At 46.4% G+C, this 15861-nt stretch overlaps 1 protein-coding gene across 1 annotated transcript in view; it reads right to left on the reverse strand.

Moving 5' to 3' along the window:
* Positions 1-3217: 3217 nt before the first annotated feature.
* lpp (LIM domain containing preferred translocation partner in lipoma) overlaps positions 3218-15861 on the reverse strand; it is a gene marked incomplete in the record, with an annotated part of 384586 nt that continues 371942 nt past the window's right edge. Inside the window, 3 exon segments of the mRNA XM_029695387.1 lie at positions 3218-3470; positions 5702-5822; positions 7775-7953. Of these exon segments, the coding sequence (XP_029551247.1) occupies positions 3342-3470; positions 5702-5822; positions 7775-7953 (429 nt within the window).

A 15861-nucleotide genomic window follows, 5' to 3' on the forward strand; every position in this document is an offset into this window, starting at 1 on the left:
GCAGGCTGTATGTTTTGGAGGATCCTCACGGTGTTGTTTGTACAGAGAGCAGGCTGTATGTTTGGAGGATCCTCACGGTGTTGTTTGTACACAAAGCAGGCTGTATGTTTTGGAGGATCCTCACGGTGTTGTTTGTACAGAGAGCAGGCTGTATGTTTGGAGGATCCTCACGGTGTTGTTTGTACACAGAGCAGGCTGTATGTTTTGGAGGATCCTCACGGTGTTGTTTGTACACAGAGCAGGCTGTATGTTTTGGAGGATCGTCACGGTGTTGTTTGTACACAGAGCAGGCTGTATGTTTTGGAGGATCCTCACGGTGTTGTTTGTACAGAGAGCAGGCTGTATGTTTTGGAGGATCCTCACGTTGTTGTTTGTACACAGAGCAGGCTGTATGTTTTGGAGGATCGTCACGGTGTTGTTTGTACACAGAGCAGGCTGTATGTTTTGGAGGATCCTCACGGTGTTGTTTGTACACAGAGCAGGCTGTATGTTTTGGAGGATCCTCACGGTGTTGTTTGTACACAGAGCAGGCTGTATGTTTTGGAGGATCCTCACGGTGTTGTTTGTACACAGAGCAGGCTGTATATTTTGGAGGATCGTCACGGTGTTGTTTGTACACAGAGCAGGCTGTATGTTTGGAGGATCGTCACGGTGTTGTTTGTACACAGAGCAGGCTGTATGTTTTGGAGGATCGTCACGGTGTTGTTTGTACACAGAGCAGGCTGTATGTTTTGGAGGATCCTCACGGTGTTGTTTGTACACAGAGCAGGCTGTATGTTTTGGAGGATCCTCACGGTGTTGTTTGTACACAGAGCAGGCTGTATGTTTTGGAGGATCCTCACGGTGTTGTTTGTACACAGAGCAGGCTGTATGTTTTGGAGGATCCTCACGGTGTTGTTTGTACACAGAGCAGGCTGTATGTTTGCTGTGGGATCTGGGGAGTTGCTGTTCATCTATGGTTCTGTCCCAAATGGCACCCTATTCCCTTTATTGTGCACTACATTTGACAAGGGCCCATAGAGCTCTGGCCAAAAGTAGTGCACTATATAGAGAATAGGGTGCTATTTATGACGCATCCTCAGCATTAGAAAGAAAAGTGCCAAGCCGTTTCTCCTTATAGAGAAGAGATGTGATGGAAACGGATTCCTCTCGGATCCCGTCTATGGCCGGCAGGGCATTCAGCCTTATGCTTATACTCATTATGGACACTTACTCTATATGCTGTAGTATGAACGGCTTAGAATCCAGCTGTTAGAGTTGAGGGGTCACGGCTTAGAAACCAGCTGTTAGAGTTGAGAGGTCACGGCTTAGAAACCAGCTGTTAGAGTTGAGAGGTCACGGCTTAAGAACCAGCTGTTAAGAGAACAGGTCTGTCAACACTGAGGCAGACAGTCAGTCAGCCAGTCAGGCAGACAGGCAGTCAGCCAGTCAGCCAGCCAGCCAGCCAGTCAGGCAGTCAGTCAGCCAATCAGTCAGCCAGCCAGCCAGTCAGCCAGTCAGCCAGCCAGCCAGCCAGCCAGTCAGCCAGCCAGCCAGCCAGCCAGTCAGCCAGCCAGCCAGTCAGCCAGCCAGCCAGCCAGCCAGCCAGCCAGTCAGTCAGTCAGTCTCTTCTCCACGTGTTGGATATCTTCTATTATAAACAACTTCAACAACTTACAAAAGAATTGAAGCTGAAATTGGGATTTTATTTTAGGAATAAGGCCTGTTTTTCTTTTGAAGCCAGAAGGAGGCTAGTATCAGCTACATTTATGCCTATACTAGACTATGGTGATATTTTATATATGAACGCTTCCGCTCAGTGTTTCAGATCAATTGACACCCTTTAACATGGCGCTTTGAGATTTATTTTAAACTGCACAAACCTTACGCACCACTGCACTTTGTATACCTGGGTAGGCTGGCCTTCTCTAGTCACTCGTAGGCTCAGTCACTGGTTTACTTTTATTTGCAAAGCCATTTTGGGTTTATTACCTTTTTATTTGGGCATTTTTATTGTTCAGAAATGTGGTGGGTACTCTCTTCGTTCGCTGGACTTTATCCTGCTAACTGTTCCAAATGTCCGAACTGAATTTGGTTGAAGGGCTTTTATGTACTCTGCACCATCGTCTTGGAACGCCTTACAAAATACTTTTAATCTGGAAGAACTTGGTCCAGATTGGTGTTTTTAAATCACTGATGAAGGATTTTGAGGCTGATTCCCTGACCTGTCAATGTTTTTAATTTGCTGTTTTATGATTATGTTATACTCTTGTGAAATCTATGGTTTTTACTAGATTACTTGTAGTTTTTCATGTTGTTTGTCTGTCATTTTTTTGTAATGACTCGGTGCTGCCTATCTTGGCCAGGACGCTCTTGAAAAAAGAGATTTTAAATCTAAATGAGCCCTTCCTGGTTAAATAAAGGTTTAAATAATAATAAAATAAACTGGGTGTTTCCAGCCCTGAATGCTGATTGGCTGACAGCCATGGTATATCAGACCGTATACCACAGGTACGACAAAACATTTATTTTTACTGCTCTAATTACATTGGTAACCAGTTTATAATAGCAATAAGGCACCTCGGGGGTTTGTGGTAAATGGCCAATATACCACACCCCCCTCATGCCTTATTGCTTAATTAAGTACCATCAGGATGTTAAACAGGCCAGAGATCAAAGGGACCAGATCAGCTCTGGCATATTGGAATCAATGACCGTGGAGACATCACAAATGGCAGCCTATACAGTACACTATTGTAGACCATGGCATCAAAGTGCTAGACTATATATATAGGGAATAGGCTACCAATTGGTCCGCACCCATGACATGACAGGACAGGAGACAAACTGCTAGTCAACTAAGAGAAACAACTGCATAAAGATGAGGAAGAAATGAAAGATATATACTGTACTGTACTGGGAATCTCTCTGAAAATGAGAATGTTTGCTAAGTGACTACAATGTCGAAGAGTAAATGCAAGTAGAGGCATTAATAATAATGACAGTAATAAAGGTATCAACAGGCTGACGATCGTACCGAGACTGTCAACACTTCAGAGACGTTACATCCTTGTTTCTCCCCATTAGAAATGTCATAATATTCATAGATGTGTGTGCAGGAGAGAAGCTTGCTTAGTGTGTGTGTGTGTGTGTGTGTGTGTGTGTGTGTGTGTGTGTGTGTGTGTGTGTGTGTGTGTGTGTGTGTGTGTGTGTGTGTGTGTGTGTGTGTGTGTGTGTGTGTGTGTGTGTGTGTGTGTGTGTTGGGCTGAAGGGCAGCCAGCCAGCCAGGCAGTAGAGGTGCGCGGGCTGGAAGCTGGACCGGGGAAGCAGTTAGAGGGAAGCGGAGTAGCAGGGCTGGGGGCTCAGAGGTCAGTGGTAACCTTGACGGTGAGGGCCTGGATACGACTGGTGTTACAGCTCTTACAGAGGACATGGCCGTCCAGAGGGTAACAGCCCTGGTTGTCCCCCTCAGACAGCAGAGAACCACAGTCCTGCAGGGGAGAGACAAACACACACACACATCTGCCACCATGCTCTAGAAAAGATTATACATGGCTGATATACACAGAGTTAACCAAACATTATGATCTTTCCATGACAGACTGACCAGGTGAATCCAGGTGAAAGCTATGATCCCTTATTGATGTCACCTGTTAAATCCACTTCAATCAGTGTAGATGAAGGGGAGGAGTCATGTTAAAGAAGGATTTTTAAGCCTTGAGACAATTGAGACATGGATTGTGTCTGTGTGCCATTCAGAGGGTGAATGGGCAAGACAAAATATACTGCTCAAAAAAATAAAGGGAACACTTAAACAACACATCCTAGATCTGAATGAAAGAAATAATCTTATTAAATACTTTTTTCTTTACATAGTTGAATGTGCTGACAACAAAATCACACAAAAATAATCAATGGAAATCTAATTTATCAACCCATGGAGGTCTGGATTTGGAGTCACACTCAAAATTAAAGTGGAAAACCACACTACAGGCTGATCCAACTTTGATGTAATGTCCTTAAAACAAGTCAAAATGGGGCTCAGTAGTGTGTGTGGCCTCCACGTGCCTGTATGACCTCCCTACAACGCCTGGGCATGCTCCTGATGAGGTGGCGGATGGTCTCCTGAGGGATCTCCTTCCAGACCTGGACTAAAGCATCCGCCAACTCCTGGACAGTCTGTGGTGCAACGTGGCGTTGGTGGATGGAGCGAGACATGATGTCCCAGATGTGCTCAATTGGATTCAGGTCTGGGGAACGGGTGGGCCAGTCCATAGCATCAATGCCTTCCTCTTGCAGGAACTGCTGACACACTCCAGCCACATGAGGTCTAGCATTGTCTTGCATTAGGAGGAACCCAGGGCCAACCGCACCAGCATATGGTCTCACAAGGGGTCTGAGGATCTCATCTCGGTACCTAATGGCAGTCAGGCTACCTCTGGCGAGCACATGGAGGGCTGTGCGGCCCCCCAAAGAAAAGCCACCCCACACCATGACTGACCCACCGCCAAACCGGTCATGCTGGAGGATGTTGCAGGCAGCAGAACGTTCTCCACGGCGTCTCCAGACTCTGTCACGTCTGTCACGTGCTCAGTGTGAACCTGCTTTCATCTCTGAAGAGCACCGGGCGCCAGTGGTGAATTTGCCAATCTTGGTGTTCTCTGGCAAATGCCAAACGTCCTGCACGGTGTTGGGCTGTAAGTACAACCCCCACCTGTGGACGTCGAGCCCTCATACCACCCTCATGGAGTCTTGACCGTTTGAGCAGACACACGCACATTTGTGGCCTGCTGGAAGTCATTTTGCAGGGCTCTGGCAGTGCTCCTCCTGCTCCTCCTTGCACAAAGGCGGAGGTAGCGGTCCTGCTGCTGGGTTGTTGCCCTCCTACGGCCTCCTCCACGTCTCCTGATGTACTGGCCTGTCTCCTGGTAGCGCCTCCATGCTCTGGACACTATGCTGACAGACACAGCAAACCTTCTTGCCACAGCTCGCATTAATGTGCCATCCTGGATGAGCTGCACTACCTGAGCCACTTGTGTGGGCTGTAGACTCCGTCTCATGCTACCACTAGAGTGAAAGCACCGCCAGCATTCAAAAGTGACCAAAACATCAGCCAGGAAGCATAGGAACTGAGAAGTGGTCTGTGGTCACCACCTGCAGAACCACTCCTTTATTGGGGGTGTCTTGCTAATTGCCTATAATTTCCACCTGTTGTCTATTCCATTTGCACAACAGCATGTGAAATGTATTGTCAATCAGTGTTGCTTCCTAAGTGGACAGTTTGATTTCACAGAAGTGTGATTGACTTGGAGTTACATTGTGTTGTTTAAGTGTTCCCTTTATTTTTTTGAGCAGTGTATTTAAGTGCTTTTCAACAGGGTATTGGCAAGACAAAAGATTGAAGTGCCTTTGAACGGGGGTATGATACAGTAGTAGGTGCCAGGCGCAACGGTTTGTGTCAAGAACTGCAACGCTGCTGGGCTTTTCACACTCAACAGTTTCCCGTGTGTATCAAGAATGGTCCACCACCCAAAGGACATCCAGCCAACTGGACACAACTGTGGGAAGCATTGGAGTCAACATGGACCAGCATCCCTGTGGAACGCTGTCGACACCTTGTAGAGTTCATGACCTTACGAATTGAGGCTGTTCTGACTCAATATTAGGAAGGTGTTCTTAATGTTTATACACAGTGTACAGCGGTAACACTGTAGATACACACCTCACAGCGGTAACACTGCACGTGGAAGTCCCGATCCAAGGCGACGATACGAACAGTCTCTTCCTGGCCTGGAGCCGGCATGATGGGCTCAGAACACACACAGCAACGAGGGGCAAACTTCCTAAATGGGGAGACAGAGAGAGACAAGAGAAGAGAGACATAGAAAGAGAGACAGAGAAGAGAGACAGAGAAAGAGAGACAGAGAAACAGAGAAAGAGAGACAGAGAAAGAGAGACAGAGAGACAGAGAAGAGAGACAGAGAAAGAGAGACAGAGGAGACGGAGAGAGAGACGGAGACGAGAGACAGAGAGAGACAGAGATGAGACAGAGAGACATTGAAAGAGAAACAGAGGAGACAGAGAGAGAGAGACAGAGACGAGAGACAGAGAGACGAGAGACAGAGAAAGAGAGACAGGGCAGACAGAGAGAGAGACAAAGACGAGAGAGAGAGACAGAGACGAGAGACAGAGGAGACAGAGAGACAAAGACGAGAGACAGAGAGACAGAGAAGAGAGACAGAGAGACAGAGACGAGAGACAGAGACAGAGAGACAGAGAAAGAGAGACAGAGAAGAGAGAGAGGAGACAGAGAGAGAGACAGAGGAGACAGAAAGAGAGACAGAGACAAGAGACAGAGAGACGAGAGACAGAGAAATAGAGAGAGACAGAGACGAGAGACAGAGAGACGAGAGACAGAGAAAGAGAGCGAGACAGAGGAGAAAGAGAGAGAGAGACAGAGTCCCAGAGAGCCCCAGGACAGCAACACAATTAGACCTAAGCAAACTGGAATGTTATTTGGTCCTAAACAGACAGTACACAATAGCAGAATACCTGACCACTGTGACTGACCCAAAATGAAGAAAATCCTTGACTATGTACAGACTCAGTGAGCACAGCCTTGCTATTGAGAAAGGTCACCGAAGGCCCACGACATGAGGTGGAAACTGAGCTGCACTTCCTAACCTCCTGCCAAATGTATGACCATATTAGAGACACATATTTCCCTCAGATTACACAGATCCACATAGAATTAGAAAACCAACCCAATTTTGATTAACTCCCATATCTACTGGGTGAAATACCACAGTGTGCCATCACAGCAGCAAGATGTGTGACCTGTTGCCACAAGAAAAGGTCAACCAGTGAAGAACAAACACCATTGTAAATACAACCCATATTTATGTTGATTTATTTTCCCTTTTGTACAATAACTATTTGCACATCGTCACAACACTGTAAACATAATATTACATTTGTAATGTCTTTATTCTTTTACATTTTTTTGTTTATTTCCCTTGTTTACTTCCTGTCTATTCCACTTGTTTACTTCCTGTCTATTTAACTTGCTTTGGCAATTTAAACATGTCTCCCATGCCAAGCTCTTTTAATTGAATTGAATTGAGAGAGAGAGAGAGAGAGAGAGCAAGAGAGAAGATAGAGAGGGAAGAGAGAGAGAGAGAGAGCAGATTTTAATACAAATACTACTGCCTTTAGGTCATTGAACTACAGTCATATAGGAAACTGCTACTGGAGAAACAGGCCTCTCTAACAAGAATACCCATGAGGAAGTGAAGACAGCTCTGAGGTTTCTGCTCCTATCAGGTGATTGGACACGAGGCTCAACGAACGGCTCAGAACCAGGAAGTGAACCAGGAAGTGAGGTAGGTGGTGGCTTTGTGATTGGCTCAGAAGCAGGAAGTGAGGTGGGTGGTGGCCTCGTGAGATTACAGCTCTAGCAGTGAAAGAAAAAAGCCTAATCTGTTCTTCAACACAAAGAAAAGCTTTATTGAGGTCAGGCTTGTGATGAGGAAGTAACTCTACACGACTCTCCTTCACTTACTGAAGGAGAGGTAGTGAGAGTGACATTTGTACTTCTGTTTCTCTTCTCATAAACTAGGCATTCATGTATAGGTTATTTATTACCTATTAACACACTTGGGTGTGTGTGTGTGTGTGTGTGTGTGTGTGTGCGTCTGCGTGTGTGAGAGTGTGTGTGTGTGTGTGTGTGAGAGTGTGTGAGAGTGTGTGTGTGTGTGTTTGTCCGTCCGTGTGAGTGGGCGACAGCCCCCCTTACTTGTGGAAGTCGTCGATGCAGTGGATGTGGTTGGCAGCGTCCACGGTGAAGGGTATGCCGTCCAGGCTGCGCTGACACACCACACAGGTGAAGCAGTGTGGGTGGTAGGCCTTCCCTGTAGCCCGCAGGACACGCTCCATGATAGGCTTACTGCAGATGTTACAGGACTCCAGGGTGTTCTGAAACACAGAGACACACACACACACACACACACACACACACACACAGAGAGAGAGAGAGGAATAAATCAATCAAGTCAACTTCTTGGACAAAACGTTTCACTGTAATAGTGAAGGTGTAAACTTGGCAGTAGAAAGCTTAAACAGTATATTTGACCTTTCAGCTTCCTTATAAAATCAAAACATTTCAAGCAGACAATCTAAGAAAATGAACAACAATGACAAATGGTTTGATGAAGAATGCAAAAAAAAACAAAGAAAGAAACTGAGAAACCTGTCCAACCAAAAACATAGAGACCCAGAAAACCTGAGCCTACGCCTTCACTATGGTGAATCACTAAAACAATACAGAAATACACTACGGAGAAAGAAGGAACAGCACGTCAGAAATCAGCTCAATGTAATTGAAGAATCCATAGAATCTAACCACTTCTGGGATCAAATACAAATCTTAGAATCAACTATTAAAGACGACCAGAACCCACTGGATTCTCCAATTACATTGACATGAACTACAGGACAAAATAAAAACCCTCCAACCCAAGAAGGCCTGTGGTGTTGATGGTATCCTCAATGAAATGATAAAATATACAGACAACAAATTCCATTTGGCTAAACTAAAACTCTTTAACATCATCCTCAGCTCTGGCATCTTCCCCACTATGTTGGAACCAAGGACTGATCACCCCAATCCACAAGGGTGGAGACAAATTTGACCTCAATAACTACCATGTAATATGCGTCAACAGCAATCTTGGGGAAATCCTCTGCATTATCATTAACAGCAGACTAGACTAGTACATTTCCTCACAGATGTGTTTTTGTTACGTGTTTGTTTGGTCTTCATCCACGTGCCTTTACACGGGGCATAATAAAAAACCCTATTATGCATTCCTGCGCCTGTCTCCCGATCCCATCATACCAACGTGACTGTACTGAGCAAATGTGAAATTGTATTTTTACCAAATTACCGTAAAACAGACCACGTATTCACGTATTAACTGACAAACAAACAAACCAAAACGAGGCAAAGTCTTCTCATGCTTTGTTGATTCCCAAAACATTTTGGACTCAATTTTGCTTGAGTGTCTGCTATACATACTGATGGAAAGGGGTGTTGGGGGGTAAAACATACTACATTATAAAATCCATGTACACAAACAACAAGTGTGCGGTTAAAGTTGGCAAAAACACACACATTTCTTTCCACAGGGCTGTGGGGTGAGACAGGGATGCATCTTGAGCCCTACTCTCTTCAACATATATATCAGTGAATTGGCGAGGGCACTAGAACAATCTGCAGCACCCGGCCTCACCCCACTAGTCAAATGTCTACTGTTTGCTGATGATCTGGTGCTTCTGTCCCCAACCAAGGAGGGCCTACAGCAGCAGCTAGATCTTCTGCACATATTCTGACAGACCTGGGCCCTGACAGACCTGGGCCCTGTCAGATCTGGGCCCTGACAGTAAATCTCAGTAAGACCAAAATATCTAGACAGCTTTGCCCTAGAACACACAAAAAAACGATATGTACCTCGGCCTAAACATCAGCACCACAGGTAACTTCCTAAAAACTGTGAAGGGCATTCTACCCCATCAAAAGGAGTGTGTCTGTAATTACACTGGGCACATCACCCTGCATGTCTGTAATAGCACTGGGCACATCACCCTGCATTTCTGTAATTACACTGGGCACATCACCCTGCATGTCTATAATTACACTGGGCTCATCACCCTGCATGTCTGTAATAGCACTGGGCTCATCACCCTGCATTTCTGTAATAGCACTGGGCCCATCACCCTGCATGGCTGTAATTACACTGGGCTCATCACCCTGCATGTCTGTAATTACACCGGGCACATCACCCTGCATGTCTGTAATTACACTGGGCCCATCACCCTGCATGTCTGTAATTACACTGGGCCCATCACCCTGCATGTCTGTAATTACACTGGGCTCATCACCCTGCATGTCTGTAATTACACTGGGCTCATCACCCTGCATGTCTGTAATTACACTGGGCCCATCACCCTGCATGTCTGTAATTACACTGGGCTCATCACCCTGCATGTCTGTAATTACACTGGGCACATTTTTTATTTTTTTATTTTTTTTATTTCACCTTTATTTAACCAGGTAGGCAAGTTGAGAACAAGTTCTCATTTACAATTGCGACCTGGCCAAGATAAAGCAAAGCAGTTCGACCACATACAAAAACACAGAGTTACACATGGAGTAAAACAACATACAATCAATGATGCAGTAGAAAAAATAAGACTATATACAATGTGAGCAAATGATGTGAGATAAGGGAGGTAAAGGCAAAAAAATGCCATGGTGGCAAAGTAAATAAAGTATGGCAAGAAAAACACTGGAATGGTAGATTTGTAGTTTGAAGAAAGTTCAAAGTTAAAATATAAATAATATGGTGCAAAGGAGCAAAATAAATAAAATAAATAAATACAGTAGGGGAAGAGGTAGTAGTTTGGGCTAAATTAAAAATGGGCTATGTACAGGTGCAGTGATCTGTGAGCTGATCTGACAGCTGGTGCTTAAAGCTAGTGAGGGAGATAAGTGTTTCCAGTTTTAGAGATTTTTGTAGTTCGTTCCAGTCATTGGCAGCTGAGAACTGGAAGGAGAGACGACCAAAGGAGGAGTTGGCTTTAGGGGTGACCAGAGAGATATACCTGCTGGAGCGCGTGCTACAGGTGGGTGCTGCTATGGTGACCAGTGAGCGGAGATAAGGGGGGACTTTACCTAGCAGGGTCTTGTAGATGACCTGGAGCCAATGTGTTTGGCGACGATTATGAAGCGAAGGCCAGCCAACGAGAGCGTACAGGTTGCAGTGGTGGGTAGTATATGGGGCTTTGGTGACAAAACGGATGGCACTGTGATAGACTGCATCCAGCTTGTTGAGTAGGGTATTGGAGGCTATTTTGTAAATGACGTCGCCGAAGTCGAGGATTGGTAGGATGGTCAGTTTTACGAGGGTATGTTTGGCAGCATGAGTGAAGGATGCTTTGTTGCGAAATAGGAAGCCAATTCTAGATTTCACTTTGGATTGGAGATGATTGATGTGAGTCTGGAAGGAGAGTTTACAGTCTAACCAGACACCTAGGTATTTGTAGTTGTCCACAAATTCTAAGTTAGAACCGTCCAGAGAAGTGATGCTGGACAGGCGGGCAGGTGCAGGCAGCGATCGGTTGAAGAGCATGCATTTAGTTTTACTTGTGTTCAGGAGCAGTTGGAGACCACGGAAGGAGAGTTGAATGGCATTGAAGCTCGTCTGGAGGGTTGTTAACACAGAGTCCAAAGAAGGGCCAGAAGTATACAGAATGGTGTCGTCTGCGTAGAGGTGGATCAGAGATTCACCAGCAGCAAGAGCGAAATCATTTATGTATACAGAGAAAAGAGTTGGCCCAAGAATTGAACCCTGTGGTACCCCCATAGAGACTGCCAGAGGTCCAGACAGTAGGCCCTCCGATTTGACACAATGAACTCTGTCAGAGAAGTAGTTGGTGAACCAGGCGACGCAATCGTTTGAGAAACCAAGGCTACTGAGTCTGCCGATGAGGATGTGGTGATTAACAGAGTCAAAAGCTTTGGCCAGGTCAATGAATACGGCAGCACAGTATTGTTTCTTATCGATGGCGGTTACGATGTCGTTTAGGACCTTGAGCGTGGCTGAGGTGCACCCATGACCAGCTCTGAAACCAGATTGCATAGCGGAGAGGGTGCGGTGGGATTCGAAATGGTCAGTAATCTGTTTGTTGACTTGGCTTTCGAAGACCTTAGAAAGGCAGGGTAGGATGGATATAGGTCTGTAGCAATTTGGGTCAAGAGTGTCACCTCCTTTGAAGAGGGGGATGACAGCAGCTGCTTTCCAATCTATGGGAATCTCAGACGACACGAAAGAGAGGTTGAACAGGCTAGTAATAGGGGTGGCAATAATTTCGGCAGATACTTTTAGAAAGAAAGGGTCCAGATTGTCAAGCCCAGCTGATTTGTAGGGGTCCAGATTTTGCAGCTCTTTCAGAACATCAGCTGAATGGATTTGGGAGAAGGAGAAATGGGGGAGGCTTGGGCGAGTAGCTGTGGGGGGTGCAGTGCTGTTGAATGCAGTAGGGGTAGTTAGGTGGAAAGCATGGCCAGCCGTAGAAAAATGCTTATTGAAATTCTCAATTATAGTGGGCTTATCGGTCGTGACAAAGTTTCCTATCCTCAGTGCAGTGGGCAGTTGGGAGGAGGTGTTCTTATTCTCCATGGACTTTACAATGTCCCAGAACTTTTTAGAGTTGGAGTTGCACGAAGCAAATTTCTGTTTGAAAAAGCTAGCCTTGGCGTTTCTAACTGCCTGTGTGTATTGGTTTCTAACTTCCCTAAAAAGTTGCATATCGCGGGGGCAGTTCGATGCTAATGCAGAACGCCACAGGATATTTTTGTGTTGGTTAAGGGCAGTCAGGTCTGGGGAGAACCAAGGGCTATATCTGTTCCTGGTTCTAAATTTCTTGAAAGGGGCATGCTTATTTAAGATGGAGAGGAAGGCATTTAAAAAAAATAACCAGGCATCCTCTACTGACGGGATGAGGTCAATATCCTTCCAGGATACCAGGGCCAGGTCGATTAGAAAGGCTTGCTCGTTGAAATGTTTCAGGGAGCGTTTGACAGTGATGAGTGGAGGTCGTTTGACCGCTGACCCATTACGGGTGCAGGCAATGAGGCAGTGATCGCTGAGATCTTGGTTGAAAACAGCAGAGGTGTATTTAGAGGGCACGTTGGTTAGGATGATATCTATGAGGGTGCCAGTGTTTGCGGCTTTGGGGTTGTACCTGGTGGGTTCATTAATAATTTGTGTGAGATTGAGGGCATCAAGCTTGGATTGTAGGATGGCTGGGGTGTTAAGCATGTCCCAGTTTAGGTCACCTAGTAGCACGAGCTCTGAAGATAGATGGGGGGCAATCAGTTCACATATGGTGTCCAGAGCACAGCTAAGGGCCGAGGGAGGTCTATAGCAGGCGGCAACGATGAGAGACTTGTTTTTGGAGAGGTGGATTTTTAAAAGTAGAAGTTCAAATTGTTTGGGTACAGACCTGGATAGCAGGACAGAACTCTGCAGGCTATCTCTGCAGTAGATTGCAACACCGCCCCCTTTGGTCGTTCTATCTTGTCTGAAAACGTTGTAGTTAGGGATGAAGATTTCAGAGTTTTTGGTGGACTTCCTAAGCCAAGATTCAGACACAGCTAGGACATCCGGGTTGGCAGAGTGTGCTAAAGCAGTGAATAAAACAAACTTAGGGAGGAGGCTTCTAATGTTAACATGCATGAAACCAAGGTTATTACGGTTACAGAAGTCATCAAAAGAGAGCGCCTGGGGAGTAGGAGTGGAGCCAGGCACTGCAGGGCCTGGATTCACCTCTACATCCCCAGAGGAGCAGAGAAGAATAAGTATGAGGGTACGGCTAAAAGCTATAAGAATTGGTCGTCTGTGACGTCCAGAATAGAGAGAAAAAGGAGCAGGTTTCTGGGGGCGATAAAATAGCTTCAAGGTATAATGTACAGACAAAGGTATGGTGGGATGTGAGTACAGGGGAGGTAAACCTAGGCATTTAGTGATTATGAGAGAGATATTGTCTCTAGAAACATAATTGAAACCAGAAGATGTCATAGCATGTGTGGGTGGAGGAACTGAGAGGTTGGATAAGGTATAATGAGCAGGGCTAGAGGCTCTACAGTGAAATAAGCCAATAAACACTAACCAGAACAGCAATGGACAATGCATATTGACATTAAGGAGAGGCATGCTTAGCCGAGTGATCAAAGGGTCCAGTGAGATTCAGACAGCTAGCCGGGCCATAGGTAGCAAGCTGGTGGAAGATGGGAGGGAGGTCTGTTTTTAGCCACCTCGTGCGTTTCCGTCTGTGGGTTAGTGGGGTTCCGTGTGGAAGGGGGGACCTGTCCAAGTTGGCAAAATAGTTAGTTATAGTGGCCCAAGAAAGGTGTCCGATAGACCTATTCAGATCGCAGCCGAAAAGACAGCTAACGATTAGTTGGCCGCAGATGGGCGATCAGGTTACGTCGCGACGGAGGGGCCAGTTGGATAACTCCCTCGGGCAGATAACGTCGGTGGTCCAGTCGTGAAGACCCGATGGGGCTCCGCATCGGCAGTAAAACGGGTCAGGATAGGTGAGTTGTAGCCCAGGAGACACTTCAGCTGGCTAGCTCAGGAATAGCCCAGGAGTGGCTGACGGAACTCTTCAGCTGGCTAGCTGGCCAGCTCCGTAATAATGTGTGTTAATTCCGTGACCGACGTTGCCAATAGTCACTCAGATAGCAGCTAGCTAGCTGCAAGATCCAGGTGTAAATGTCCAGAGCCTGCGGTAGAAATCGGGGAAAGGAGAGAGAATAGGTCCGGTATGCTCTGGTCTGAGTCGCGCTGTACAAAAACTGCCGAAAGCTTTTCGAGCTAATGGATAGCTGAGGACAGCTAACCGTGGCTAGCTGAACTTCAACGTTAGCCAGTGAGAATGGCTAACCTCTGGCTAGCTTCTGTTGTGGAATTCAGATGAGGTAAATAATTCTTTCTTTTTAACTTGGTGAGGCGGGTTGCAGGAGAGGCTTTGAGGTTGAGGCGGGTTGCAGGAGAGGCTTTGAGGGTGAGGCGGGTTGCAGGAGAGGCTTTGAGGTTGAGGCGGGTTGCAGGAGAGGCTTTGAGGTTGAGTTTTTAGAATAAAAAAATGTAAAAAGATAAGTGAAGAATTTTTTTAATTTTTAAAATATATATATATATACACGGGACACGACAAGAGGAGGGTAATGGACGTCTGAACTGCTACGCCATCTTGGATATACCATCACCCTGCATGTCTGTAATAGCACTGGGCCCATCACCCTGCATGTCTGTAATTACACTGGGCACATCATTCTCCGTCGTCTGTAAGACAGGTGCATTACCCTCGGAGTCAGCGTTGCCACTGCTCTTAGTAACCACTGCCCGGTAAGCACTTCCTGGAGCTCAGTCACATTCACGCCCGCCTTTGAGCTCCCCGCCACAGCAACCTCGGCTACATTAACATCATCAACGTTTACATCAACAGTACGGGCAACGGAACCTTGCGATTCCGATGTTTGGGGTTGGGTCCGGACCTCTGGGGTTGGAGGCCGGGGCCTGCCCGCTCTCAGATCTGGAGCCAGACTCAACAACGTGTTTCAACATTCAAGTAATTACTCTCATTGGACCTGGCGAAGTTCCCATAACGAGTTCTCGTGTCAGGTCGTGGAGAAAAGCAGTGTGAGACGTCATCATCCTCCAGCCTGTTGACAAGCTGCTTCTCTTTCCAGAAACACAGTTTTAATTCATTCACAAAGTAGTTGAAGGATTTTCACAGCCTACGTGTTCTTCCAAAGCGAGCAGAGCATCCTATACGGTCACATTCGGCCCAGGCATACACCTGAAACGGTCGAAGGAGAGACAGGGACGCCATCCCCACTCCCACCAAACAAAAAGCCACCAACTCACCAACAATGTAGTCTGTCACCACTAAAATAAATCACTTGGCTTGCAGCAGGGGAAAAAACAAATAGATAAGAAAGAAATGTCACACCACCCATAGAACCCTAACACAACAAACTCCAGAGAGAGGAGAGAGGAGCGAGAGGAGAGAGAGGAGAGAGAGAGGAGAGAGAGAGAGAGGAGACGGACAGAGAGAGAGGAGAGAGGAGAGAGAGGAGAGAGAGAGGAGAGACAGAGGAGAGAGAGGAGCGAGAGGAGAGAGGAGCGAGAGGAGAGAGAGAGAGAGGAGAGGAGAGGAGAGAGGAGAAAGAGGGATAGAGTAGAGAGGAGAGAGAGAGAGGAGAGATTAGAGATAGAGGAGAGAGAGGATGAGAGGAGAGAGAGGAGGAGAGAGGAG

The sequence above is a fragment of the Salmo trutta genome, chromosome 17 (genome assembly GCF_901001165.1).
Source record: "Salmo trutta chromosome 17, fSalTru1.1, whole genome shotgun sequence".
NCBI lineage: Eukaryota > Metazoa > Chordata > Actinopteri > Salmoniformes > Salmonidae > Salmo > Salmo trutta.